General features: G+C 35.2%; 1 protein-coding gene across 4 annotated transcripts in view; it reads right to left on the reverse strand.

Annotated features, from left to right (window-relative positions):
* The window catches only part of RNLS (renalase, FAD dependent amine oxidase), a 325440-nt gene that overhangs the window by 286917 nt on the left and 10962 nt on the right, over positions 1–27561 (reverse strand). For all 4 annotated transcript variants that reach the window (XM_017979119.5, XM_035268410.3, XM_002756369.7 and 1 more), the window contains exon 4: positions 26134–26292. In XM_017979119.5, the coding sequence (XP_017834608.1) occupies positions 26134–26292 (159 nt within the window). The remainder of the gene's footprint in view (positions 1–26133; positions 26293–27561) is intronic.

The raw sequence follows: 27561 nt of genomic DNA on the forward strand, positions 1-27561 counted from the left end.
TAAATAAATAACTTATTTTCTAGAAGAGATGAATAGAACATGATAAAAAAGCAGAGAGATTAATTTAAAGTAGAAGAATGCCACGCTAGAGTCAAACTATAAAGCCAATGTTACAGCTGACTGATCAGTTAATTTACATTATCGGCAAATGTTTGTCACTAAAAGAATCTGTAACATCATTTATCCTAGTCCTCTGAGTTACAGTTTAGGAGGCTGAGGCCCAGAAAGAGAAGTCATTTAATTTTTTATATATTCACAAATTAAAATATATTTTTAAAAACTTCTCCATGTATAGAATATTATCAGATCTAAAACAACTAATGTTGAAATGTATTGTTATACTTAATATTAAACTCATGAGTTGCTTCACAAAATATACAATATACAACTAAAATTCCATTCCTCTTCCAAGACAACACCCACACTCATACATACACATACAATCTCTAAAGTTTTTTTGGGGGGGTGGGGTTGTTGCTATGTTTTGTTGTTACTTTATATATGCCTTTAAAAAACAAATCAGGAGAAAAGTCCTACCCAAATTTCTACTATATTTCATTCAGTAGCTTTAATGTGTAAGTAAAATTCCTTAGCAGAAATAAAGATTATTTATGTTTATAAATTTCAAAGAATCACTCTCCTAGCCATTAAAGATATTATGGTTTGCTTTTCTTAATGAGAGATCAGTGAAGGGACAGGATAAAAGGAATTTGTTTTCCCTTGGTAACTGATTTTTTTCTTCAATATAACTTAGGTAGATATTAGATGATGGAATAGTTGAGCCCAAGGAAGAGTACAAATTGAGGGGTTCTAACTCTCTCCTATTTGTCTGCAATATTTAATCAAGTACAATGGGGATTTTGTTGCTCAATTAATAATTCATTCATTTAAGAAATATTTACTTGGGGAAGTACAAAGTAGTAAAGATAAAAACTCAAGAAACTCAAATTAGGGATGAAAGAGACAAACTATTTTTCTGAATCCAATTGAATCCTGGTTTGAATATAAGCCTTTTTGTTTCCTCCCCACAAAATCTAATGTATTCAGCAAAGGTGTAAATATGTTAACCAAGATGTTTATAAACAACAATAAAATACTTATCTCTCACTCACCCATATTAACATTTTATAAACACATTTTCTGACATCTATATTCTATGAACTTGGGTTCAAATAACTCACACTTCAAACAGCAATTACACACACACATAAGCCTGCCTCTTCAGAGAATTACTTTAGATTGGATTTAGATTGGAAAGGGATCATAGAGATCTAGGGTTCAACGATCTCATTTTACAGAGGAGAAAAATGAAGTCCAGATAGTTTGGCATTTGCCCAAGGTAACCATTTAGAGGGTGAGATTTAGGATTCCATATAGAGCTGTAATTATTCTGATTGAATTTTATAGTTTGTTCAGTTTTTCCAGAGAAAATACACACCCACAAATTCCCCTTTTCTCAAATAAGGAACTCTTGATATATTAAACCCAGAAGGCATGGCTCAGCACTTGAACCACATGGATCAGCTGTCCACCTCCTTAACTATATCATCTCTTCTTTGTGCCTAATGTCCCCAGGCCACCAGGGACCAAGACATAGAAAAAAAGAAAAGCCAAAAAACTACTCTACTGAAGCTAGCATAGGTTTTCCAAATTTGCCTCATATGACTAAAGTTAAAATATCAAAACAAACCTCTTATTAAAAATCAATGTAAATTTTATTTAAAAATTTTAAATATTTTCAAATGTCTAATGAAGGAAACCACTGCTTCCCCCTTTAAAAACAATTCTACTTTCCGCTGATACAGAAAAATCAACTGATGTGGATGGCAAGATCTGAGAACTATTTAAGGAACTTTGGTCTGTCTATGGACTAATAGTCACATTTATTTATAAAAATGCATATTTCTATATTTTAACTTGTTAATGGCATCATTGGGCATATGAATTTGAATTGGTGCTCAAGTGAAAACTTTTACTGCTTCTACTTTGGAGTTTGTGCTCAGATGAAAACATCTAGTGTTTGTGATTATAATATACATAAATTTTTCCAAAAAAATCTTCAAGATATTTTAGAATTGGAAGAGACTAAAGAAAAATGACTGGTAGTAAAAAAAAAAAAAAAAAAGACAAGCTTTGCAGTCAGTCGTATTTTGACTCTTCTGGTGGGTAGTTTTGCAAGGTTAGAAAGTCACTTTTATCTTGCTCATCTTTCCCTATCTGGTGGGGATAATAATAATGCTGGGTTGTTTTAAGGACTGTTGACAAGACATTTAAAATATCTAGCATATAATGGGTACTCCTAAGTGGAAACTATTGTTATTTACTATAGTTCTAAATTCCCATCTGATGATGTGTTTGAAGAAAGTATAGCAGCAAAAGAATGAAAAGGAACTAAAGTTTGTTTCTTAGCAATTAAGTGCCAGGCACATAACGAACACAAGTCAAATGGTAGCAGCAGTTTCTTCCATTGACCGCTTAGCATATGCCAGCAATTTATTAGATGCTTTAACATATTATCTTATTTAATCTTTCCAAATGCCCGGATGAGGTAGGAATTATCACTTTATCGCACAGAAGAGGAATCAGAAACTCAGAGAGATCAAGTAACTGACCACAAGGTCACACAGCTAACAAGCAGCAAAGCCAGGACTGGTAAGAAAGGCAGAAGAAATGAGCAGAGCCTGCCTTAAAGCCACCCTGTAAATAAAGCAGGGAAGCTCAGAAGCAACTAGAAGAGAAGTGCAACATACATGTCTTCCCACTGTGAGCTCCTTTAAGAACCAGGCTAGATCTCGTTAAAGGATGGAAGCCCAGACTGTGGGACAATTCCAGGAACACAAAGAGTGCTGAATGGAATAAGCATTTGGGCAATAAAGAATCACATTTGCTCTAAGCAAAGTGTTTGTGGTAACAGGAAATGTAAAAGGTAGAAGAGTAGTAACAACATTCATGCTTAAGGACGATAGTTACTGATTAAAGTATTTTATAAATCTATTGTCTGATAATGACAACTGTATTCATAGATTTTTCCTATTATATTATATTATATTATATTAAAGATTTCAGTCACTGAGTGTTATCATCTTAAAATGTGAAGGACAATAATGAAGATACATACACACTCTCTATACACACACACATATATAGGGAATGGCTTAAAATGTATTCTATTGTATACACTATATGGAAAAAATCTGCATCAAAGAGAATTCTCTATGAAAGTTGTAAAAATAAGTCAACAGCTTAGTTTTCTTTTATTCAAATAATACCTATGACTTAAGGTCATGATAAAAATCAATTCACAATTTATCAAGTTAGATATGTGCAACTACATTTATACAAATAAAACCTCAGTAATTTGATAGCTTACTCTTTTGGGCAGAATAAGGACTAATATGAAAACAAAGAGAACCTTAGACTATTAGAATTTTCAAAAAAAAAAAAACATGGGTCAAACTAAAATTCTCCATAGGAGCAACCTACTTACAGCCACATCCAGTGACTAAATTGTGTTTATGTTTTTCTTAAGCAGTGGATGGAGTTCATTCTGACAATTTGTTTACTAAGAATTGCACCAGAAAACTGCCTATTCATTTTCTTTCTGTTTGGCAAACAAAGTATGACACATAGCAATATAAAAGAAAAATATAATCCTGGGATGCATTTGCAATCATTGCAGAGAACTTCCCTAAATTGTCTTAAGCCTGTGGCATTGGCTTTCCAAAGAACATTTAAACACTGCCACATGCTGTTCATCTGTGTGTTCTGCAGTCTGAGAGTTCCAGGTCCCCCTTTAGCCTCATAGAAGGTTGAAGCACAAATATTGTCAGGCTTATAAAGCTTTTAGTTTCTCAAAAGCACTAAATGATCTTGAAAAAGGTAAGTATAACAATTTTAAGAATCTAATAGTGATTTATCATTAAGATTTTTATATAGCACACAACTACAGTCATGACAAAGCACAGTCTCCGTGAGCACACTGCTTCCTAGTAAAGGAACAGAGACCCTACAAGCAAGATTTTACATATAATAGACTAAATTTACTAATGTGTTTGAATTTTTTATTTTACTAATTTCATAACATTTCCTCTTTATTAATGCTAATTCTACATGGTACCACATAGAAGTGTGGTTCTTTAAATATATTCATTCAAGTATATCTCTATATACTCTAAAGAAACATACACCCACCTCTTCTAAAAAACAGAATAACATCCAGGTGCCTATAACATACTTCAAGGTAGAAATCATGCTTTATTCAGTCTGGTCCTTCCTGTGACTGGTAAGAAAAGAGATCCTAAGAAAATATTTGTTGAATAAATAGATACATGAATATTTAAGTATAGTTCATAATTTTAGAAATTTCTAAAGAATGAACATCACATCCTGAAAGAAACTACCATTTACTTTTAGTTTCCTTTTTTGTAAAAATGTATATGAAAAGATTCAAAATTAGTTGTCAGTTTTACATCCTTCTCCCACAATGAGCAACATCACCGACCAAAAAAAAAGACACTGAATCATTGTTGAAATCACTGTTAATTTTAATTACTTTGATCCAAAAAAAGCTGAACTAGGGTATGTTATTCTATATTCTTATTTGAAGTCCTTAATTTTAACATCTGTTGTATAAAACATTCCAATTGAAAGCATATAAATAGTAAATGGAAAAAATCTTGTATGCAGCATAAATAGTATTAACTCAACTTTTTGATTCATTTATTCATTCACTCAAATATTTAAAATCTGTAATGTGCTTAGAGAAGTTCAAGTGGTGGAGGGGAAAAATATTGACTGATTGCATTTTAAACGTATTATCACTAATTTGAATTGAGTCTTAGTGCTGCCTAGCTATCCTACCATATTCTACTCAATTCACCCTGCTGCATGACCACAGAACACCTCCCCTCTCTCTACAAATCTTCAACATCTTCAGCACCTCTTCAGTCTCAGCTGATGATCTTGCTTCTTTTTTCCCTGGGAAACCAAACCAACCAGAAGAGGACATCCACAGTCTCTCACCTCGAAAGGTATCATCTACCTATGCTGATGTTCTCTGCCCTCCTTTGTGTATTATTTTGGAAGAACTATCTGAGGCCCATTGTCTGTCTCCTACTCAAGACCATGACTTCTGTAACTGTTCAATCTTGCTCCTACAAGATCAATTTTCCCCTTTTGGCTAGATTGTTTCCATCAACACCTAAACATATTGTAATATATCCTATCTTGAAAATACAATACGGTACAATACAATATAATACAAACTTGGTCCAGCCTCATCTTCTAACAGCCCAATTATTTGCCCTGCTTCACAGAAAAGCTCATCTAAAAAACTGTCTATTCCATGCCATTCTCGATAGTAGTACTATCACTCCAAAAGGTCAAAAATTAATTCTTACAGGCAAAAATTTCTTACTCTTTTTATATGTAAGGCATAGATATACATGCAACATATTACAGAAGTATACCTGTAATACCGGATTTCATGAAGAGGGGAGGATTAGAAAAAAATGTCTAAGAAAGTTCCTTAAAAAGGTGATCATGAAAAAGTGAGAAACACTGGTCTAAACACACTTATTGTCTTCCCTTCCTATTCATTTCTTGAGCCTTCTCCAATTTGGCTTTCATTCCCAGGATCCCATACAAACTGCTATTGTCAATGTCACCTTTATCCTCTGACATGATTTTGATGTTTGTCCCCTCCAAATGTCATGTCGATATGCGATCCTCAAAGTTGAAGGCGGGCCTAGTAGGAGGTGTCTGGGTCATGGGGGTGGATCTCTCATGAGTGGCTTGATGCCTTCCCCATGTAATGAGTCCACATGAGAGCTAGTTGTTTAAAAGAGCCTGGCATCTCTCTCCTGTTTCCTCTCTCATTATGTAATGCTCTTGCTCCCTCTTTGCTGTTCGCCATGAGTAAAAGCTTCCTGAAGCCTCACTAGAAGCTGAGCAGCTGCTGGTGCCATGCTTGTATAGCCTGCAGAACTGTGAGCCAAAATAAATCTCTTTTTTGAATAAATTGCTCAGCCTCAAGTATTTCTTTACAGCCACGTGAAATGAACAAAGACACCCTCCGCATTACAAAATCCAATGGGCAACTCTTAGTTGAAACTATAGGCAGTATTTGGCATAGCTGATGACTTCCTCTTTCTTCAAACACTTCAAAGTGTTTTGAAGAAGGAGGAAGTCATCAGCTATGCCAAATACTGTTTGAAAAAGGAGGAAGTCATCAGCTATGCCAAATACTGCCTATAGTTGTGACTTCCTCCTTCTTCAAACATATATGGGACAACATATATGTTTGGTTTTACCCCTCACTCATGGCATCTCCCTCTCAGTCTTTCTTGGGGTTCCTCTTATCTTCTAGTTTCCAAACATTACAGTTTCTCTGGGTTCAATCTTGGACCTCATCCAGTTCCATGGCTTTAAATACCATTTCTCTACTGATGATTTTCAAATATACACTGCAGCTCAGGCACTGCTCCTGAAACTTTCTATATTCAACTGCCTAAGCATTTCCACTTGAATCTCTTGTAAGCATCTTAAACATGATCCAAGACCAAATTCCTATTCTTGATTCCCAGTGCATGACTTGCCTTAAAAACCCACTTCCCCCTCAGTTTTCTCCCTTTGGTAAAAGACAACTCTGTTTTTGCAATTGTTCAGTCTAAAACAGTAGTTTCACTCTTGAAACCACTGTCACAGTCCATATCTAATCCATCAGCAAATCATGGCAGCCATAGTTTTGAAATCAAGTATCTCTAGCAACCTGAACTGATGCAAAAATGAGGGATCTTTGTACATCTGGATTGCACCTACTGCTCCACATACCACCAGTATTGCTGCAGTCCACGGCACCATCATTTCTGGTCTCTACATTTACAACATCAGTTCATCTGATCATCCCAGCTCTCTTACAGTTTAATTTCCAAACAACAGCAAGGTAAGTGCATAATCCCTAAATCTAAGTCAGATCACGTCTTTCCTTAAATGGCTTTCCATCTAATGCAGAGTAAAATCTAATGTCTCTATTACAGCCCACAAAGCCCTACATAATCGAGCCTCATGCTTCCTCTCTGCTCTCATCTTCTATCACTGCCCCTTTCTTATATACTGCATGCCAGCCACACTGGCCTCCTTATTAAACTGCTCATTGCTTGGGGATTTCCTACTTGCTCCAAGAAACTTCTGTTTGGATATCCCATCAGAGATTCTCTTGGCTCACAATTTCACTACCTTCAGGTGTCTACTGGTTAAAAATCAGCTTGTCACAGACCTGTTCACACTATATACAAGAGTATTCCTTGTCATTTTCTATTTCTCCTATCTTGTTTTCCCTTCCCCCAGCACGTACCATCATTTACTATAGATATTTACTTATTTCTCTTCCCCCATTGGATCAAACATTATACAATATTATGCCTCCTTCCACTAGAATAAAAGTTCCTTGGAGCTTTTAATGTTTGGTTCACTGCTGTACCCGGGTGTCTGTCTAGAACAGTGTCTAGCACTTAGTAAATATTCAATAAATATTTGTAAAATGAAAAAAAAACTGAATTTTACATCTAAATAAAAGATGACAAATGCCATTTAAAAAAATAAAACAACTTTAATTTCTCTTTTTGGAATAAAATCTCATATTTTCACATGCATTTGGCAAGTAAAATTATAAGATACAAAAAAATCTAAAAAGTCATAGAAACAGAAAGCAAATTCTGCTTTGGATACAATGATTTCCTTTGGCTATTTCATGTAGCAAATTTTGGTGAGATCAACATTTAAATATCTTACTCAAACCAACAGAGACTTCTAGACTAGCAAATATTATCAAAGTGTTCTATGCTGGCTACTCAAATACATTTTAGATTTTCTTTCATTATTTTCTAGACATAAACATTCAAAGCAGAATGGGAAAATGTCAGACTCTGGAAGCAGGACTTCAGAGGAATAACAATCAGAAATGTCCAGTCAGTGTATACCCATGTCTCTTAAATCTGAGGCAATATAATGCAAAACTTCTTAAATAAGATACATTTGTGAAGAAGAAAAACAAATTTGGACTAAAGCTTATCCAGTGAAGAATACTGGTATTCCTCCCATTCTTTTTTTTATCCTTCTCTTCCTCTCTTTTCACTAATGTTTAGAATTCCCTACTTTAAAATTAGTAGTTGATTGTGGTAATACTTTCTGATTTAGATTTAGCACATTATATTTGAATCTTCAGAGATTTCTGCCAGAAAGCTAAAATCTTAGTTCTCAAATTTCTTCTCTCTTGAAAATGCCTTTGCCAGCTCAGATGGGGAAAAGTTTAATTTAATTCAGTTGATGACTCAGTTGGTGATAATGATGCAATTCCATAAATTATAGCTCTCTGCTCTTTCATCTCATCCCCATCTCTAGTATGGACATTTCTTTTTAAAGCTCTTCTGTTATCGAAGAACTCTAAATGAAAAATAGGGCTCCAAGTTCTAAAAGAAGTACACAGTCAGTAAGACAGCATTAAGAAGGAATCTTTCCTTCTGTTAGGGTAGCAACCTGGTAGCCTAGTTTAAAACATCACACATCTACTGACAGCACGTGTATGAGAACAAAAATGTGAAAATATTTACATCATAATGCATTTGTATCAAGCATGGAGAGATCACACACATTGGTAAAGGATAAATTACTAGGAGAGGCGCAAAAAGGTATACTGCTACAATTACTGAAGCCTGGAGAAGAGGTGGATTGCATAAATGGTTCTACCACTCAACAGCTATGGAGCAAGTTAACATAATTTCTCTGAGCCTCATTTTCCTCTTCTATAAAATGAGAATATTTCTCATGAGGTAATTGAGAAGGGTAAAAATTATAATTTAGCAAAGTGCTTAATATAAGTGTTCACAAAATGGTGTTGATATTGGAATTATTATCATCTTCCAGCTATTGTCAATTTTATGTTGTTATTTTTTTTTTCCTAAAATGGGTTTCAATAATGGCCGATCAATATTTTGAGTGTTTAAAGTGGTTAATGCATATTTTATGTGTTTAAAATGGAGACCTCTATTGTGTTTATTTGTTCTGGCTCTGAGTTCAAGTCCTGGATATCGTTATCAATTTGTTGTCTAGTTGAATCTAAATCTCATTATGTGTCTTATGTATCTGGGTGTTAAGATCTCTTATTGTTACATTAATCCTTTTACCCTTGCATCCTTGTAGTTTTGAAATCTATTTTATTAAGTATGAGAATTGCAACTCCTGCTTTTTATTTATTTATTTTTGCTCTCCATTTGGTTGGTGAGTTTTTTTTCATCCCCTTGTTTTGAGTCTTTGTATATCTTTAGATATATCGTTAGATTTTGTGGATAATATATATTTTGTGTGTTTAAAATGGAGAGCTCTATTGAGTTTATTTGTTCTGGATCTTAGTTCCAGTCCCGGATATCGTTATCAATTTTCTGTCTCGTTGTATCTAAATCTCATTATGGTTCTTATGTATCTGGGTGTTAAGATCTCTTATTATTACATTAATCCTTTTACCCTTGTATCCTTGTAGCTTTGAAATCTATTTTGTCAAATGTGAAAATTGCAACTCCTGCTTTTTATTTATTTTTGCTCTCCATTTGGTTGGTACTTTTTTTTTTCCAACCCTTTATTTTGAGTCTATGTATATCTTTGGATATACCATTAGATTTTGTCTGTATCTTTTGATTGGGAGATTTAGTTGATTTAAATTTAGGGTTGCTGCCATTTGCTATTAACTGGCTATTTTGTCCTTTCATTGATAAAAATTCTTCTTTTTGTTAATGCTCTTTACTTTTTGGTGTATTTTTAGAAAGGGTCATACTGGTTGTTCCTTTCTGTGTATAATGCTTCTTTTAGAAGTTCTTGTAAAGCAGGCCTGGTGGTAATAAAATCTCTGAGTACTTGCTTGCTCCCAAAAGATTTTATTTTTCCTTCAAATGTAAAGCTTAAATTGGCAGGATATGAAATTCTGGGCTGAAAGTTCTGTTGATTAAGTATATTGAATATTGGCCCCCACTCTCTTCTAGCTTGTAGGGTTTCCGTTGAGAGATCTGCTGTAAGCCTAATAGGCTTCCCTTTATGGGTAACTTGATCTTTCTCTCTGGTTGCCCTTAATATTTTCTCCTTCGTTTCGATCTTGGTGAATCTAACGATTATGTGCCTTGGGGTTGGTCTTCTTGAGGAATATCTTTGTGGTGTTCTCTGTATTGCCTGGGGTTGAATAGTATTCTGCTTTGCTAAATTAGGAAAATTTTCCTGGATAATGTCCTGGAGAGTATTTTCCAGCTTGAATTCATTCTCTCCATCACATTCAGGTACACCAATCAAGAGTATATTAGGTCTTTTCACATAGTCCCATATTGCTTGGAGACTTTGCTCATTCCTTTTTATCCTTTTTTCTCTGTTCTTGTCTTGTCGTTTTGTTTCATTAAGTTGGTCTTCAACCTCTGATACCCTTTCTTCTGCTTGATCCATTCGGCTGTTTAAGCTTGTACATATTTCACTAAGTTATCGTGTTGTATTTTTCAACTCCATAAGTTCATTTGTATTCCTCTCTATATTGTCTATTCTTTTCAACATTTCATCGAACCTTTTTTCCAAGTTCTTAGTTTCTTTACATTGGGTTAGAACAAGTTCCTTTAACTCCCAGAAGTTTCTTATCATCCACCTTTTAAAGCCTACTTCAGATAATGGAACACAGTCCTTTTCCATCAGGGCTTGTTCCGTTACTGATGAGTCCTTTTCCATCAGGGCTTGTTCGGTTGCTGATGAGTCCTTTTCCAACAGGGCTTGTTCCGTTGCTGATGGGTTCTGATTTTGAGTATACTCGGCCTTCTTAGGCTGTTTTTTTCCCTTCATTGTAGATGAACCGCCTTTCTAATTAGGTTTCTGAGTCGACATCGGACTTATTGATTCCCAGTGCTGGGATCCGAGCAACCCACTGTGGCAGCCTAAATAGCAGCGATAAGACTGATGGTGCTCTTCTGCCCGGGAATCTCTGGTCTGGCTTCCCTCTTGAGTCCACAACAAGCGGCTCTGACTTCCTGGAGCTCCAAACTCCGGTCAGTAGGGGAAGCAGTCCCGTTGGCTCTGCATGAAGAGCTGCTGCACCAAGACGCCGGCAAAACCACTGCGGCGGCCACAAGAGTTGCGCTGGCGACCCGTGGGGCTCCACCACTGGGAATCGGCTAATCGGTGAGTGACAAAAATTCGTCTAAAGATGTGGCATCGTCTCGTTCTCTGAGCTTTCACTGGGAGCTACAATCCTGAGCTGTTAGTGGTCGGCCATCTTCGTTATTTTTTTTCTGACACAACTAATTAGTTCCCCAGAGGGACACTTAAGTAGGGAAACTCCCTCTTTCCTGCCAGGAGCAGAAGTGAGTAATATGAGTAATAAGAGCAATAAGAGGAGTGGCCAGATCACCCTAAACTCCAAGATGATGGGAATCTCTGCTGTTTCCACTGACACCCCCATTTGTGGAAGATGGCAAAGAGGTGCAGATTAGCTTGCGCTGCCCCTCAGGCACTTACAGAAAGAAAGATTAAATAGAACAAACTCCCAATCTGTCATTTTGCAAATAATAAATTTTTAAAAATCAAGAAAATTAGGTAATAATAAATGTAGAGAGAAGAGAGGAAATATGAAAGGTGAAGATAAAGATTTAACTAATACATTAAAAATGTAATGATAATAATTGTATTTTTCTAAAATTAAGATCCCAGTTTATAAGTTTGCAGGCAGCCCAACAGACCAGCTCATGTCAGAAGTTTAGAAACTGAGTATTTCCCCTTCCTGTGGAGATGGTCTGCTGAAAAATGCAATGAAGCACGCTATTTTGATGAATAAAGGACTTTTATTCTTTGTGCTTTTAATGAAACTCTTTTCAGCAAAACGTCAAGGAAAAACCAAGAATTTAAACTTCTTTTGCTTTGTTCTCATTTTTCCATCAAGAGTAATGGAAAATTCTAGAATTTATAGAAAGGAAGTTGAAGGTATTCATTATAAGTAGTATTTTATCATTATATTCTACAGTGCATAATAAGTTCTGATATTTTGCATCTTTATAGTATAGCTTATTCATGTTTTAAGGGTCTGTTTAAGCATATGGTAAGGTTAAAAGCCTTTAGAACATTTCTCAAAGTCTAGTGTTTTCTTTCTTCCAATCTAATTAGGTAAAGCTTTTTACCACCTCAGTGTATCCATCCAGGTTTTGAAACGTAGATTCAGTATTTCTGATGAACTAAGACCCCTGTCATTTGTTCAACAGATGTTCACCTTCAAGACTCACCACAGGCCGGGCACGGTGGCTCAAGCCTGTAATCCCAGCACTCTGGGAGGCCGAGGCGGGTGGATCACGTGGTCAAGAGATCAAGACCATCCTGGTCATGGTGAAACCCCATCTCTACTAAAAATTCAAAAAATTAGCTGGGTACGGTGGTGCGTGCCTGTAATCCCAGCTACTCAGGAGGCTGAGGCAGGAGAATTGCCTGAACCCAGGAGGCGGAGGTTGCGGTGAGCCGAGATCGCGCCATTGCATTCCAGCCTGGGTAACGAGCGAAACTCCATCTTAAAAAAAAAAAAAAGACTCACCACAATCTGCCCTAAATCCATCTCTAGTTTTATCTCCTAAAATTCCTCACCACAAAGCCTAGCTTCTACCAAGTCAGTCCATTTTCAGTCTCTCAAATATAAAATGAATATTTCTATTTCCAACTTTACCATAAAACCTTTTTTCTCTATAAAGCATTCTCTCCCTTTCCCACTGAATGTCTTTCAAGGCATCTTTAAGACTGTTTCATTCATTCATTCATTCATTCAATATAAACTGAGCCTATATATATGAGGCACAAGGAATCCTGGAAAAACAGAAATAGGTAAGTCTGAGCAACAGTGAACTTTATATTCTACTAGAAAAGACACACATTGCACAATGGATTAAACTATTAATTAATTACAGTTGTGAGAAGTGTTAAAAATATGAGGCAACAGAAACTACGAACACATAATGGGAGAAATGGCCTGGTTTTGGGGGTCAGAAAGACTATTCTTTTCTTGTATTTTTTCATTAATATATCAAATGTTTTTGTGTTGGGGACATTATAATTCTTCTATTAGGAAGATGAGGAAGTGGTTTTGAGCTGAGTTTGAAGGATGAACAAGGGGCTAAAGTAGGGCAGAGGGAGGTCAATAAACAAATCTTCTTGTTGGTTATTATAAAATTATGACATTTTAGTAAAGATATGGTAAGGAAATTCTTGCCTTCCGGGCATTAAAACTTATTACAACAGTATTTCTCCCAATTATTCTTGCTTTCTATAAAGCTGGGTACAAAAAACATTAATGATCCTACATTTAAATTTTAAGAAGCCACCAGGAAAAGGTGCTAGCGAACAGCCCTCAAAAGATCTTGGAAATGATCAGCCAAAACTGGCGTTACTACCCCAAGCCCTATTGCTCAGGAAATACAGGAATAATATTTAAATGGATGTGAAAGCTTGGCCCTACAGACAGTGCCATATTTTTGGAGAGAAGCTTTATTTTCCAAGCCCTGTAAGCAGAGAGTGGTAGCTGGTAGCTCCTCCTTAGGTGCCTACCGGAGAATGATTTAGAAGCAAACTCTGGGAGGGAGCTCCCAAAAGGAGTAACAGAGACCTGGTTCCCTGGCTACCTACTTACTGAACTGATGAACCCACAGGGCCTAGGGCAAAGCTCTGCTGGTAGGCTGCCATTAAGGAAGGGACTGTTAGCAACAGAAGGACTCATGGAATGCTAACCCCTATCCACTGGCCAAGAAAACATACCACACATATGGTCTACAGATAGACCATCACTGAGGAGCAGGCAAGAGAAGGCAATTCCCCATCCCTACCACCAAGAAGCCAATCTCGGAGACAGTCAATGGTTCTGTAAGATTATAGTGTGTAGATGTTTAGACACACACACACACACACACACACACACACACACACACGGAGTGGGGGAGAGAGAGAGAGAGAGAGAGAAACAGACAAACAGACCCCCATAATCCACTCTGCCACAGCTCCCTAGCATCACAGGTGTCAAAGACAATAAGCTACAAACTGAGACTAAAGTTTAAACATAAATACGACAAGTCTTCAAAACCAGTGGTACTGTTCTAACAGCCAAAAGTGACTAAAAGTTGCAGCAAAGGACCAAGATGCCATTTAGGAATCCTCTCTAGACAGACATGGAGTTCAACATAGAGATGTTGAAGGCAGTTCTGGGAAAAAAAAAAGCTGTCTCATGTTTACAGCTCAAATAGCTCAGACTCCTTAAAAATGACTGAAAACCACAAATTAACTATAATGAAAACAATGACAGTACTGCCACATGAATAAATAAATGAAACAGAACAGATAGCCAGAGACAGATTCAAGTATATATGGAATTTAACATATGGCAAATGAGGAATTTCAATTTAGTGGGAAAAAAGAAGAACCTCTTATTAAATAAATGGTGCTGATATAATGGATATCACTCTGGAAAAAAAAAAACAAAGCTAGATACCTTTCTCATATTTTATATAAACATATATTCCATGTAAAGATTTTAATGTAAAGCATACAAATTAAAAATATTAGGAATATAATTCAGAATACTTATATGATTTCAGAGTGAGGGAGATAATCTTTAGCAATCAGGAAATCAAGTATTTATTAAAGAAAAAGACACACGACTAAATTAAAATCTTAAGAAATTATTATGGAAAATGAAATAATAAACAAAAGCAAAAGACAAATAAATGCTAGTCTGGGAGATAATCTTTAGCAATCAGGAAATCAAGTATTTATTAAAGAAAAAGACACACGACTAAATTAAAATCTTAAGAAATTATTATGGAAAATGAAATAATAAACAAAAGCAAAAGACAAATGCTAGTCTGGGAAATATTTGTAATACTATATTACAAATATTGATATCTTTCATCTGTGAAATGCTCCTAAAAACCAAATAATACACTAGAAAAGTAAGCATAGGAAATGACTGGGACATTTCATAGAAGAGGAATTCTAAATGACCAATAAGTTTATGAAAAGAGGCTCAATTTTACTTTTAATCAAGGGAAATGTAAATTAACCTGTTTTTACTTATCACTTTGGCAGAAATGTTAAAAGATTGATAAAAATATTCAGTGCTGATGAGTATATAGGAAAAAAGGCATTGTCAAACATTAAGAATGAGAATCATGACGAACTTTGGTATTATGGCAATACCTATTAAAATATACAGGTTTTTTGGTGCCAGAAATTTCACTTTGGGTTTCTTATCACCCAATACAGCATTAAAAGCACCAGTACTTAACAATATACAGACAAGGATATTTATCAAGGCGTAGCATTTAATATGGGGAAAAATGGAAATACATGAAAGTCTGCTGATAAGAGATGAAAGATTAAATTCCAATATTCCCAAACTGAAAAACTTTATGAAGCTGTTAAATAAAAATAAATCAGATATGTTTATCTGAAAGAATGTTGAGTAAATAAGTAATGTGCAAAACAATAATTTCAGAAGGCACCCACAGTCATCCAAAGCTTTATATGGTTGGAGCAAAATCTGGAAGGGCACTCACTAAACTGCTAACATCAGTTAGCACTAGGGAATGGGAAGGAGGGCAGGGCCAGGAATAAATTATTAGTTCATCTTTGGATTGCTTCATTTGTTATTTGATTACATATCAGCTTTGAAAAGTAATAAAAAATTATTTGAGGAAGAGAGGGAAATAACTAATTTTTTTAACCTACTGAACAACATCTAATATGGTAAACATTCAAGAAATATTTGTGAACTGAAGGAGGAAGGGAAAGGAAGAAGGAAAGGAGGTTATAAACAGGTTTGTAAGGAACAAGAAGATAACCATGAATGAAATGATAATTTATTGGAAATTCTATGAATAGAATCACAGTATGAGGGAAGGAATAAAGAGATACTTGATAAAACTGGCAAAAATTAAAAAACGGAAAGAGTGGGAAAAAAGTAAAGTAAATAGTAGACCCCAATAAAAAATATAAAAACAACATAGTAGTTACCCAATAAATGTAAAAGGGTTGAACTCCCCTATCAAAAGAAAATAAATAAATAGTAGATATCAATGGAAAAGATAAAAACAACACAGCAGTGATCTCAATAAATATAAAAGGGTTAAACTCTCCTATCAAAGGTAAGAGATTTTTTCATGTTGGATTTAAAACTCAGCTAGGTATATAAAAAGAGATTTTTCATTTTGGATTTAAAAACTCAATGACTTCCTGGAACCAAGTAACCATAAATCAACAAAAGTGATCTTATTCACAATCTCCATAAATACCATAAAATATTTCTTAACATGCCTACTAAGTAATGTGTAAGATCTCATGATAAAAGCTATAAAATTTTACTGAGGACATTAAAATATCTAAGTAAGTGGAGAAATGTTTCATTTTCTTGGATGAGAAGATGATCTATTATAAACATGCCAATTCTTCCTAAACTAATGCTTAAATTGAATATAATTCAAATTGATATTCCAACAGTAGTTTTTAATAAAACCTAATTCTAAAGTACACTCAGAGAAATAAAACATAGACTAGCTAAGAAAAAAACAGAACAAAATCAAGAGGGCTTTATTCTACTCTACATCAACATAACTGTTTCCACGAGGAAAAGAGTTTGTGAAAAGAATATTTATTTCATGTTTGCAGTATTAAAGCCACACTTTGTGAAACTGGAAATATCCTAAATGCTCATCAAACTGGTTTACTACATTAAGGTAAATCAAAAGAGTAGAGCACTACTTAGTAAAAATAATGATGCACATGAATACTCACTGGCACTGGAAAGATATTCTTAATATATTGTAATATAGTTTTGAAAATCCACTGAATAGGCTGGGCATGGTGGCTCATGCCTGTAATCCCAGCACTTTGGGAAGCCGAGACAGGCAGATCACTTAAGTTCAGGAGTTTGAGACCAGCCTGGCCAACATGGTGAAACCCCAATGCATACCTGTAATCCCAGCTACTCAGGAAGCTGAGGCTGAAGAATTTCTTGAATCTGAGAGGCAGAGGTTGCAGTGAGCTGAGAATGCACCACTGCACTTCACCCTGGGTGGCTAAGCAAGACATCATCTCAGAAAAAAAAAAAAAATCCACTGAACAATTTTGTATACCTTAAGTACAGCATTAAGGTCTAAGTTGATGATTGGATAGATGAAGCCAGAGAATGTAGCCAGAGGTTGGAAAGAACAGAGTGAGAGAAGGGTGTGAGAAGCTTTGTTTTGCTTACCAGAGCATTATGTGAGGAAAGGAGTGAGATGGTACACAGGTCCCCACTGAGAAAGCAGTTATTAAACAGAAGATCCCTGGAAAGTTCAAGAAGTCTCCCCCAAAAGATCTTTATTTTAATAGTTCATTTAAAAACCTAACATCTGCAAATTTACAGAACTTTTAAAAACTATTATACTGAATGAACAGGTGCTATAATTTTTCAACATAAGCAAAATTATTTGGTCAAATAACTAATATCTTAAGAATTGAAAACTTTTCTACATTGAAATAAAGTAGTATTTCCTTAGTCTTTGTGGTGTATTCTAGAATTTTAAAAACAATTCCATGTTCTCCTAAATTATAATTAAACATATATATGCATATCTGTTCTATATCTGCATCTATTGACATTGTAGATCTGTGAAGCTCTGTATTTCTAGATAGAGAAATTTAATTTCTGTTATTCATATATTCACATATGGATGTGATCCTTTGGTTGTTAGAGTTTGCCTTCTTGAGATCTTCTCCACTTTTATTACATCTTTGCTATCACATAGCAACTAGAAATTAAAGAATTTACCAGCCAGATGCAGTGGTTCATGCCTGTAACCTCAGCACTTTGGGGAGGTCGATGTGGGTGGATCACGAGGTCAGGAGATCGAGACCATTCTGGCCAACATGGTGAAACCCCGTTTCTATTAAAATACAAAAAATTAGCTGGCGTGGCCCAGTAGTTCCAGGTGGTGGCCACCTGTAGTCCTAGCTACTTGGGAGGCTGAGACAGGGTAATTGCTTGAACCCAGGCGGTGGAGGTTGCAGTGAGCTGAAATCACACCACTGCACTCCAGCCTGGGAGACAGAGCAAAACTCGTCTCAAAAAAAAACCAAAATAATAATTTACCAGGATAAATTATTTAGGGAAAACAAACTCCTTTCCCCATCCTTCAATCTAGGGAAGAGGTGCTCAACATTGTGTTTTGAAAGGCTGGAATGACTGCAAACACACACACACACACACACACACACACACCAACGAAAGTAAAAGTAAAGCATCTTTCTCTTGCAAGATCTTAAGGTGGATTAAACTGCTGAATCCCTGAAAATCAGAGGATCGGGGTGGAGATGAATGCTTTAACTGGAAGCACAACTAGGAGGCGAGATTAGGAATTCCTGAATCTGATGTTCAAGGGAACAGGGGTTTAAGGAATTTCTGTGCATGGTAGAGAGCAAGCTGAAGTACACATGGAAGAGCTATGCATTACAATGGTTATGAGTGCAAGCTCTTGAGTCATATTACTAAGGTTCATATCTCAGTTTCACCAAGAATAGAGACAATAATAATGCCTAGGACTGCTTTGAGGATTAAGTGATATAATCTTTGTAATATTAATATAGAGAGAATAGCACTATTATAGAACCAGAAAGTAAATCATAAGAGGGTCACAATATGATACATGAGGCTACTCTATTCTCCCAGCTGGGAGAATGTTTAATAAATGTAATAAACCATTCACAAAAGAAAAAAACAATTAGATCTCTTTCTTCCATAAGAAGCAAAATAGAGAAAGAGTTGGATGACAGAAAATCCAGACAACTCTTTAATGGAAAGGGAATCCTTTCACATAAGATATACTTATGTTAATACTAAAGGTTACATATGATTAGAAAGACAGAGAATGAGAACGAGAAGAAAAACACAGAAAACAAAAGGCATGGGGCTGCTCACAGTCTGTACAAATGTAAGACATGTAGTACATTCCTAGTTCTATCACTCATTAATCAAGCACTTTTTGGTGAGTTACTTAATTCTAATGGGCCTAATTTATTGCCCTGTGATATGCAGTTTGGTGAATTACATTATAGTTTTATTCTACGTTTCTGTCATTTTCATAGTCCTTTCTTGTATAGATTCTAAGGGGAACTTCAGCATATATTTCACACACTAGATGGCAATATATGGCTTTGTAAATGGATATCCTTTTCATAGAAGCCTAAGATGTCTAATAATCAAATACGAGCTGATTTTTCTCCAGAAAGCATAGAGGGTAGACATTAACTGGTTCTTCATACTAAGGTCATTATTGAGATTTATAAAGTAAACAGAAAGCACATGTTTTAATACCTTTGATTTGACCCACAGATGTTAAAGGATCTTGTTGGGACATTCTAATTAAAGTCTTTAGTCCTAGAGAGAGTTATTTCATAACAATGAAGTAAATACAAAATGATTTGTATGGGGGTCCAAATCTAAACTGAGACAATACAACATCCAAAGACCCTGGGATTATAGGCGTGAGCCACCACGCCCAGCCAATGTTATCATTTTTTTATAATAAGAGTAAACTATTATTGAAGTTATGCTTATTCAAAAAATTATAAAGAAGAAAATGAAAATCATATCAGAGCAATAGCCAATGTTAATATGTTTGTCAAATTATTAAGAGATGAGAAATATAAATACATATTTTAATCTTTTTTCAAGTTAAAAATATTTATAAATCTTTCTATTAATAAATATTATATTAATGGTCACTACCATTCTATTGTTCACAGGTATATATTTACAAAATGTACATGGGAAGTGTTCTGAGAACACATACCTTAACTGAAAAGTCTGGTCTTGCCCCACAACACTATTTTTCACAAAATTGACAGAACTGGCCCCCTTTAAAGATGAGTAATGATTAACAAGAGACCTATGCAGAGAAAAGGAAAAAGGCAACAGAACAAAACAGAAAACAACAGAAACTAAGAAATGAGCTGATGAAAAATACATATCAGAAAAATTTTGCCAGGAAGCAAATTAGTTCAACAAACACTCAGGCATTAGTTCAGTAACAGTAAAAGAATACATGACCTCTTTGAAACAATACCTTAAGGAAGGGGCCAAAAGGAATTCTTGAAAATTACATAAATGACATGGAGAACAGGCTAGAAAAAAAGTTAAAAGTAATGCAAAAATCAAAGTTGAAAGTGAGTTAAGAGAAAACAGAAGCTTTGAGAGGGAGACACATTAAGCTTTTGTAGATACCCTGAGATCATAATAAATGAAATGAAAATAAAGCTTCAAATAAGTATTAGAAGAAAAAGCTGAATGTTCAAGGCAAAAGTAGACAACATGGCCCATGAAAAATGAACACAAAATTGGTAACAATAAGATATATATTTATGAAATTACTTGGCTCAAAGATGAAAAATATAAAAGAGGTAGCTCTAAAGTAAAATATCCCCGAAAGGTTTACAGCAAAAAGCATATACCAGAAAAATGAAAATAAAAGAAAGAACATTTTATTTATCAAAGTTTATTTGAAAGCAAAATGAAATTAAAGGGAGACTAAAGAGAGAACTTTTTAAGTCAAAGGATATAATATTAATGAAGTTCTAGTATGAATCAAATCAAATCATAAAGCAAAAATTGCCACAAAAAAAAAACAGGAAAGACAGAAAGAAAAGCAATGATAGTAGTTACCTTTCTCAGCCAAACACAGCTCAAGTACACGCACAAAATAAAAGATGTAAAAACATCTAAATAAAATTATTAATTAGCAGGTCCTTAAACACATTTAGGAGTCAATCTATGACATGGTATTTCTTTAGATGTCACTAATATGAATGTTGAGAAATACTTCAAAATGTAATGTTAAAGGGTCTCTCTTGATATACAAAACTATGCAGCTTTTGAACACTGGAATATGTAATTTATAGCACAAATGAATGTGCTGGCTGATGGCTATACCATATTTTTATAAAATGCTACAGTATGTTAGTAAAACAATCTCAAAATCCATCCAATTATTGCCAACCTCCTTGGCAATAAATTATCCTACTTTAAATATCTTTGGCAACAAACTTGAAGTAGATTCATGAAGAGATCATTCAAATTAGTCTCCCACTTTGCCTATGGGCATCTAGTAAATATTCCAATTCCTTCTATATTTTTATCAAACACTGTACTAGAAAATAAGCTATATTATTTCTGCATAGAACTGATACTCAAGGAAAAAAATCGCTTTCAAAATTTTATGCCCTTCTTCAGAAAACAATGTCTTCTATAGTTCTAAATCTAAGATCTATAAAACATATTACCAGTTTTCTTTCTATTAGGGGCATAAAAGGCCATTTCTCTATCAAATCCAATGTCAATGTTAGCTGTGCAACAAAGTCAAAAGCTACAGGCACATCAATATCCATGGCAATCCCACAGCCCTGAAGCCTTGTCCACCACCACCAGACTCTGTTATAACTCATGAGCTTCAAGGAAAGATGAAGTACCCTCTACAATTCAATGACTTGGGCCAGGGTCAGTGAGACATGATGAAAGCAGGAGAAAATAAGTGAAATCTGTGCAGATAGTGGCAAAACAGAGCCACAAAAAAGTAAGAACATCCTGTATTTGGTTTTCTGTTACTGCATTAGTTTGCTAAGGATGAGGGCCTCTAGTTCCATGATGAGCTTTTCTCCAGAATCCAAGTAACAGGGAAATCTATAGGGACAGATAGCAGATTAAAGATTGCTTAGGGCTGGGGGTAGGAATGGGGATGGAGGGATGGAAGTGATAGCTAAAGGGGACAGAATTTCTTTTTGAGGGGATGACAATTTTCCAAAATTTACTAATTACAGACATTGATAATGGTTGCCTATATCAGTGATTGCACTAAAAACCATTGAATTGTACATTTTAAATAGATGAATTGTATGGTACGTGACTTATATCTTAAAGCTACTTTTTTTTTTTTTAAAGAGGTGTGTCTTAGGGGTTGGGGAAGAAGTCACAGAAGAAGAGAGCCAAGAAGTCCCAAGCAGGAAAAAGCATAAGACAAAGACTCAAGACCAATCCAAGATGAGGTGTGTCAGGGGTTCGTATAATCAATATATGCAAAGCAAAGGTGTAAATGTGAAGAAAAGAGATATGAATTGTTTGGACAGGCTGATACTTTATGACAGCAATTCTCAACTCTGGCTGCACAGTAGTTTACAAGGTGAGTCACGTTTTGAAGATACATCTGTTGCTCTGTTCCAGAAGCAAGTATATTTGCTAAGGCAAGGTATTAATAATAATTCTTACAGTGTGGCTTTGAACTGAACCTTCAGCATCACCTAGAAACTTGCAAAAAATGCAAATTTTCCATGCTTACCTCCATACAACCCAAAACTCAGACTGTGGCCCAGTAATCTGTGTTTTAACAAGTCTTCCAGGTGATTCCGATGCATGCATGTTTCATGTGAGTTTAAAAACAAACCAAAACAATAGCAACAAAAATCCACCAAAGGCAGGATGAACATTCTGCCCACAGACCCTTGAAGTGAACATAATATGATGTACCCTTCCAGTTATTTTTGTCAGGCCTAGAGATAGCTATTACAAAGCAATTTTTCTAAAAAAAAAAAAAAAAACCCAACCAACCAAACAAACAAAAAAAAAACACCTTTATTTTAAGCTTTGTTAAGGGAAGCAAAACCCTCTTTTTAACTATATTGTTCAGAGACCTGAAAAGGTACTTAAATAGATGTTTTAGATATTTAATGTTTTAACAGAAAAGTATTCCAATTTAAAAAACCAAGATATCATCTTTTTTTCTTTTTTGTAACAGTAAAGTTATGAGAAATCTGAAGCTCTCTCAAAGATTTAAGATTTCAATTCTAGGGCATATAGATATTACATTGGACTTTCCAGACACACTGGATGTAAGAGAGAGAGAGCAGCTGGAGGACCAAAAAAGATGTCAATTCATATTTCTGGCATGATTCAGGACATCCTTTTTACCTAGAAAATAGGACTTCATACAGAACAACATACTATTTGAAAACAAGTAGACTGACAAAAAGTAAATGGATTAAAATGAACATATAGAACCAATTAAATTAATGAAAGTCAAAGGATTATGTAAACAGAATTTTGAGATCTGAGCTCAAGCATAAAACAACTAGTATTTTAAATAATAAGGTCTATTGCAAAAACAAGTAATGGGGAAAAGACTCCCTATTTAATAAGTGGTACTGGGATAATTGGCTAGCCATATGAACAAGATTGATACATGTTTACCTATGTAAGAAACTTTCATATGTACCCCCAAACCTAAAATAAAAGTTAAAAAAATAAAGATTATATCATGGTGTTCTAGCACATTGAATAAAAAGAATAAATGAAGAAATCCGATAGGTTTAAGAAATGGAATCTGTAAATTAAAATTTTACCACAAAGAAAACTCTAAACCTAAATGGTTTTACTAATGAATTCTTCTAAACATTTAGGAAAGAAATAACACCAAACTTGTATAAAATATGCTTCCCTAAAACAGAAACAGGAAACATTTCCCAAATAATTCTATGAGGACTACATATCTCCATGTCCAACAACTAGAGGAATTAATAAAAGAAAAAATATTACAGCTCAATCACTCATGGACATAAATGCAAAAAATCCTAAACAAAATATTAGCAAACCAAATTCAGATGTATATTAAAAGCATTAAAAAATAAGGTTCATTATAGAGTTTTTCTTTCCTTCTTTATATAAATCCACATTTAATGAAAATAGAATATGAAAAAAATAAGGAAAAAAGTCTATCATGGGATTCTGTTAATGAGATTTTTATAAACAATGTGAAGAGGTAATATGGACCAGTGAACTTAGTTAGTTAGCTCCTTAGGTCTTTTGGAAACACATTCATTCAGTCAGTCAGTCAATCAGTCATTCACTCATTTCACAAATATTTAGGAACACCTATGCAGTGACACTCATTGTTCTTTATTACTAGGCACACAGGTTCTCTTCATGACAGTACCTATATTTATTTTGAGGTGTTACTTTGTCCCACTGATTACATGCAATGCAACAGGATTACAGTCCAAGATGCTGCAATTCCCTAGACATGGGGTAGGAATAAGACCCATGTCAGGTCAATAGGATGCTCTCTTCAAATTTAAGTCTTGGGCAGAGGCAAATGACACTGATGGGGCACATCCATTCTAAAGGTAATATTCTCACCAGACTGTTGCCAGCTAGGACTTTTTATGTAATCCTTGTTCCAGGGGATTGGGAAAGAAAAACCAGGGCACTTTAGTCAAAGGTACAAGATTTTAATTAGGCAAGATAAATAAATCCTGGAGATCCACTGTACAGCCTTCTGAGTAGCTGGGACTACAGGCACAAGCCACCATGCCTTGCTACTTTTTTTTGTTTTTTAAGAGATGAGGTCTTGCTATATTTCCCAGGCTAGTCTCAAACACCTGAGCTCAAGCAACCCTCCTGCCTCGGCCTCCCAAAGTGCTGGGATTACAGGTATGAGCTACCACACCTGGCCTATGTTAAGCATTCTTATTATAAAAGAAAAAAATAACAAGGAGAGGGAAGAAACTTTTGGAGGTGATGGATATGTTTATGGCATAGATTGTGGTAATGGTTTTAAGAATGTATACTTATCTCCAAATTCACCATATTGTATAGAGTTATGTATAGCTTTTCATATGTCAATCATATCTCCATAAAGAGATTTAATAAAAGAGAACTCATCCAAGGGTTTGAAGATGAGACCAGATGTTCTCTAAGACTTCCTTCAATTCTGAGTTTTCTATGATTAAAATGAACACTCTCAGCTAGGATTGTGGTATCAGTAAGGAAAACTGACCTGATGAAACAAAAGCTAACTGAGCAAGTGCAACGTCTTAGAAAAATGTATCCTTCCTGCCTCAGTACTTAATACCTTTAATCCTTTTTTGTTTCTCATATCTGAATCCCTTCCTAATACTCAGCACAGGAATTTTAGCTTTCAGACTCCTCACATGTGCCTTTTGCTGATACTATTGTCCTGTTGACCTGTGGATCTCAGAGTTGACTTAGAATAAACCCAAAGTCTCCCATTGTTCACATATATACTAAAAATTTTAACGTGGCCACGGGCATGCTCTCTTCTGCTTCCCACTATCCCCAGCATTTCTGGCAGTAAAAGTGCAAACTCTACCACTGCCATCTCTGCCAACTCTACCACTCACCTGCACTGAGTTATATCTCACCTGTGCTGAGTTAAAGTGGCAGGAAAAAGATGTATGTAGATTTATCATAAGTTTCTGGTGGCAGTGCACCAGGAACCCTCAGGAATCATGAAGAAAATCATAGGTATCTACCTAAGAAAATCCTAAAGTATCCACCCCCATGAGTAAATAGCTATTGTCAACTAGGAAAGATATAAGCATGTAAATGACATTTCTAAATTGGCTATTTGTAGATTAGAGTCTGCTTTGGGAAAAGATAGGAAATCAGAACCTCTGCAAACACTTTCACCACCACAGGTTTTATATCAAAAAGAAATTAAACAAAGCTTACTATCTAAAATAAAGTGAATAATGCTAAACCAATTGCAGTGGCCAAAGACTTAGAAAGGGTAAGAATTTTCTTGGAATTTTAGTTCCTTTATTAAAATTTGGCCTCTCATTCACAAAAGGGCTAGATAATTGCCTCAAACAGAAGTACATATGATTAGAGAGCAAACCCAGAGAGCAAGAACACAGGAAATGAGGCAATCCAAGCAAGTACTTATACATTAAAAACCTTTTCCCAAAAATGGTCATTAAAAACTGCTCTTCCTTTAGGCAAAATCATGCATATCCATCAACAACACTGACTTGTCGAAGACATAGGCAATAAGAAAAGTGTTCAACTTTTAACCAATTTAAAAAAGAAATTTTATGGGTTTCACCTTGGCCTAGACTAGTTTTGTGAAGAGGGCCATAAGTATTAGTTTTTAAGACAGACAAATCAATAGAGTCTATCACCTGACCTTTGCTAAGAGAGTTAAGCCAAATTCATGCTTTATCAAAGAAATTCCACTCCCTGAGGCAAGTAAATGGCAAATGCAGACTCACAGTTGGTGATGTCACCTTGAAGCTGCAGAATCTGAGGGACTGGCATCGTGAGAACAATAAGATCAAACTGCTCAGGGGAGCCTGTTTGTTTGGAGACTTCCCACTTGTCATTTCTCAGGTTGATCTGGGTCACACAATGTCTGAAGTAGACTTCTGCACCTGTTCCAAAAGCAAAATCATAACCACATTAGCACAATTTCATATATGAATGAGGGGGATGTGAGTAGTCACAAACTGAATCCATTCAAATGAATAACGTGGCCAAGACTGTCTTCTACTGTCTTCAAGCTCTCTTCCTTTACTTTCTTTCTAATTTAGTGGGAATTCATCCCTATATGGCATCCTTGGATTTCCCTATCAGTGCCTGCTCTGAATAAAAAAACTACTTCCACAATTAATGATATAAATAAAAATAATAACTGTAGGTACTTTTCATTAAGTAGCTACTATATGCCAACTGTTTGGTACACATTATACTAATTTATCTCATGGATAAGGAAACAGATTGAGAAGTATCATGCCATGATTTAAAACTACATCCATTGACTCTAAAGCTCATCATCTTTGCAGAACAAGTATACATTTAAGTAAATGTGTGTTATCAATGAAATAAGAAGGGCAATACTCCCTATTAAAGGAAATAATATTTCCCATTAAAGGACCTGAAAAGTGTCACTGTAAGGGAAATGCAATCAATAGATCAATTGCCTTCCTTAAGAATCAGAATTTAGAAACATACTCTAGGGTACCCTCCCATCACATTTTCCTTCTTAGCACGTAAGACAAGGATATTTTAATAATTATTTCTTTAGTATTGTCTTTCCTTTTAATCTGTAAACCTCATGAGCTACAAATTATGCCTGTTGTTTCTATGTATAGCATATAGTGTATATATAGCATAGAATTTACTAGGTATTTATTTATATGAAAGAATGAATTATGAGGCCAGGCACAGTAGCTCACATCTATAATTCCAGCAATTTGGGAGGCTGAGGTGAGTGGATCACTTGAGGCCAGGAGTTTGAGACCAGCCTGGCTAACATGGTGAGACCTCATCTCCAGTAAAAATACAAAAATTAACTGGGTGTGGTGGCGGGCACCTATAATCCCAGCTACTCAGGAGGCTGAGACATGAGAATCGCTTCCAGGAGGCAGAGGTTGCAGTGAGCTGATATCATACCACATTGCTCTCCAGCCTAGGCAACACGGTGAGACTCTGCCTCAAAAATAAATAAAATAAAAAGAATGAATTATGAACCATAAACTGAGAGAAAGTACACTTGGGTCATTAAGTCTCCTTAGTAAACTAGTACTTACCTTTCAGTTTTCAAAAACTTTTTATTTACAAGTAAATCTACTTTTATTTAGCTTTGTGTATAGAAAAATAAAGAATTGAAGGTGGAATGAGGGAGGAATAAAGCACACTGA

The sequence above is a fragment of the Callithrix jacchus genome, chromosome 12 (assembly GCF_049354715.1).
Source record: "Callithrix jacchus isolate 240 chromosome 12, calJac240_pri, whole genome shotgun sequence".
NCBI classification, from domain to species: domain Eukaryota; kingdom Metazoa; phylum Chordata; class Mammalia; order Primates; family Cebidae; genus Callithrix; species Callithrix jacchus.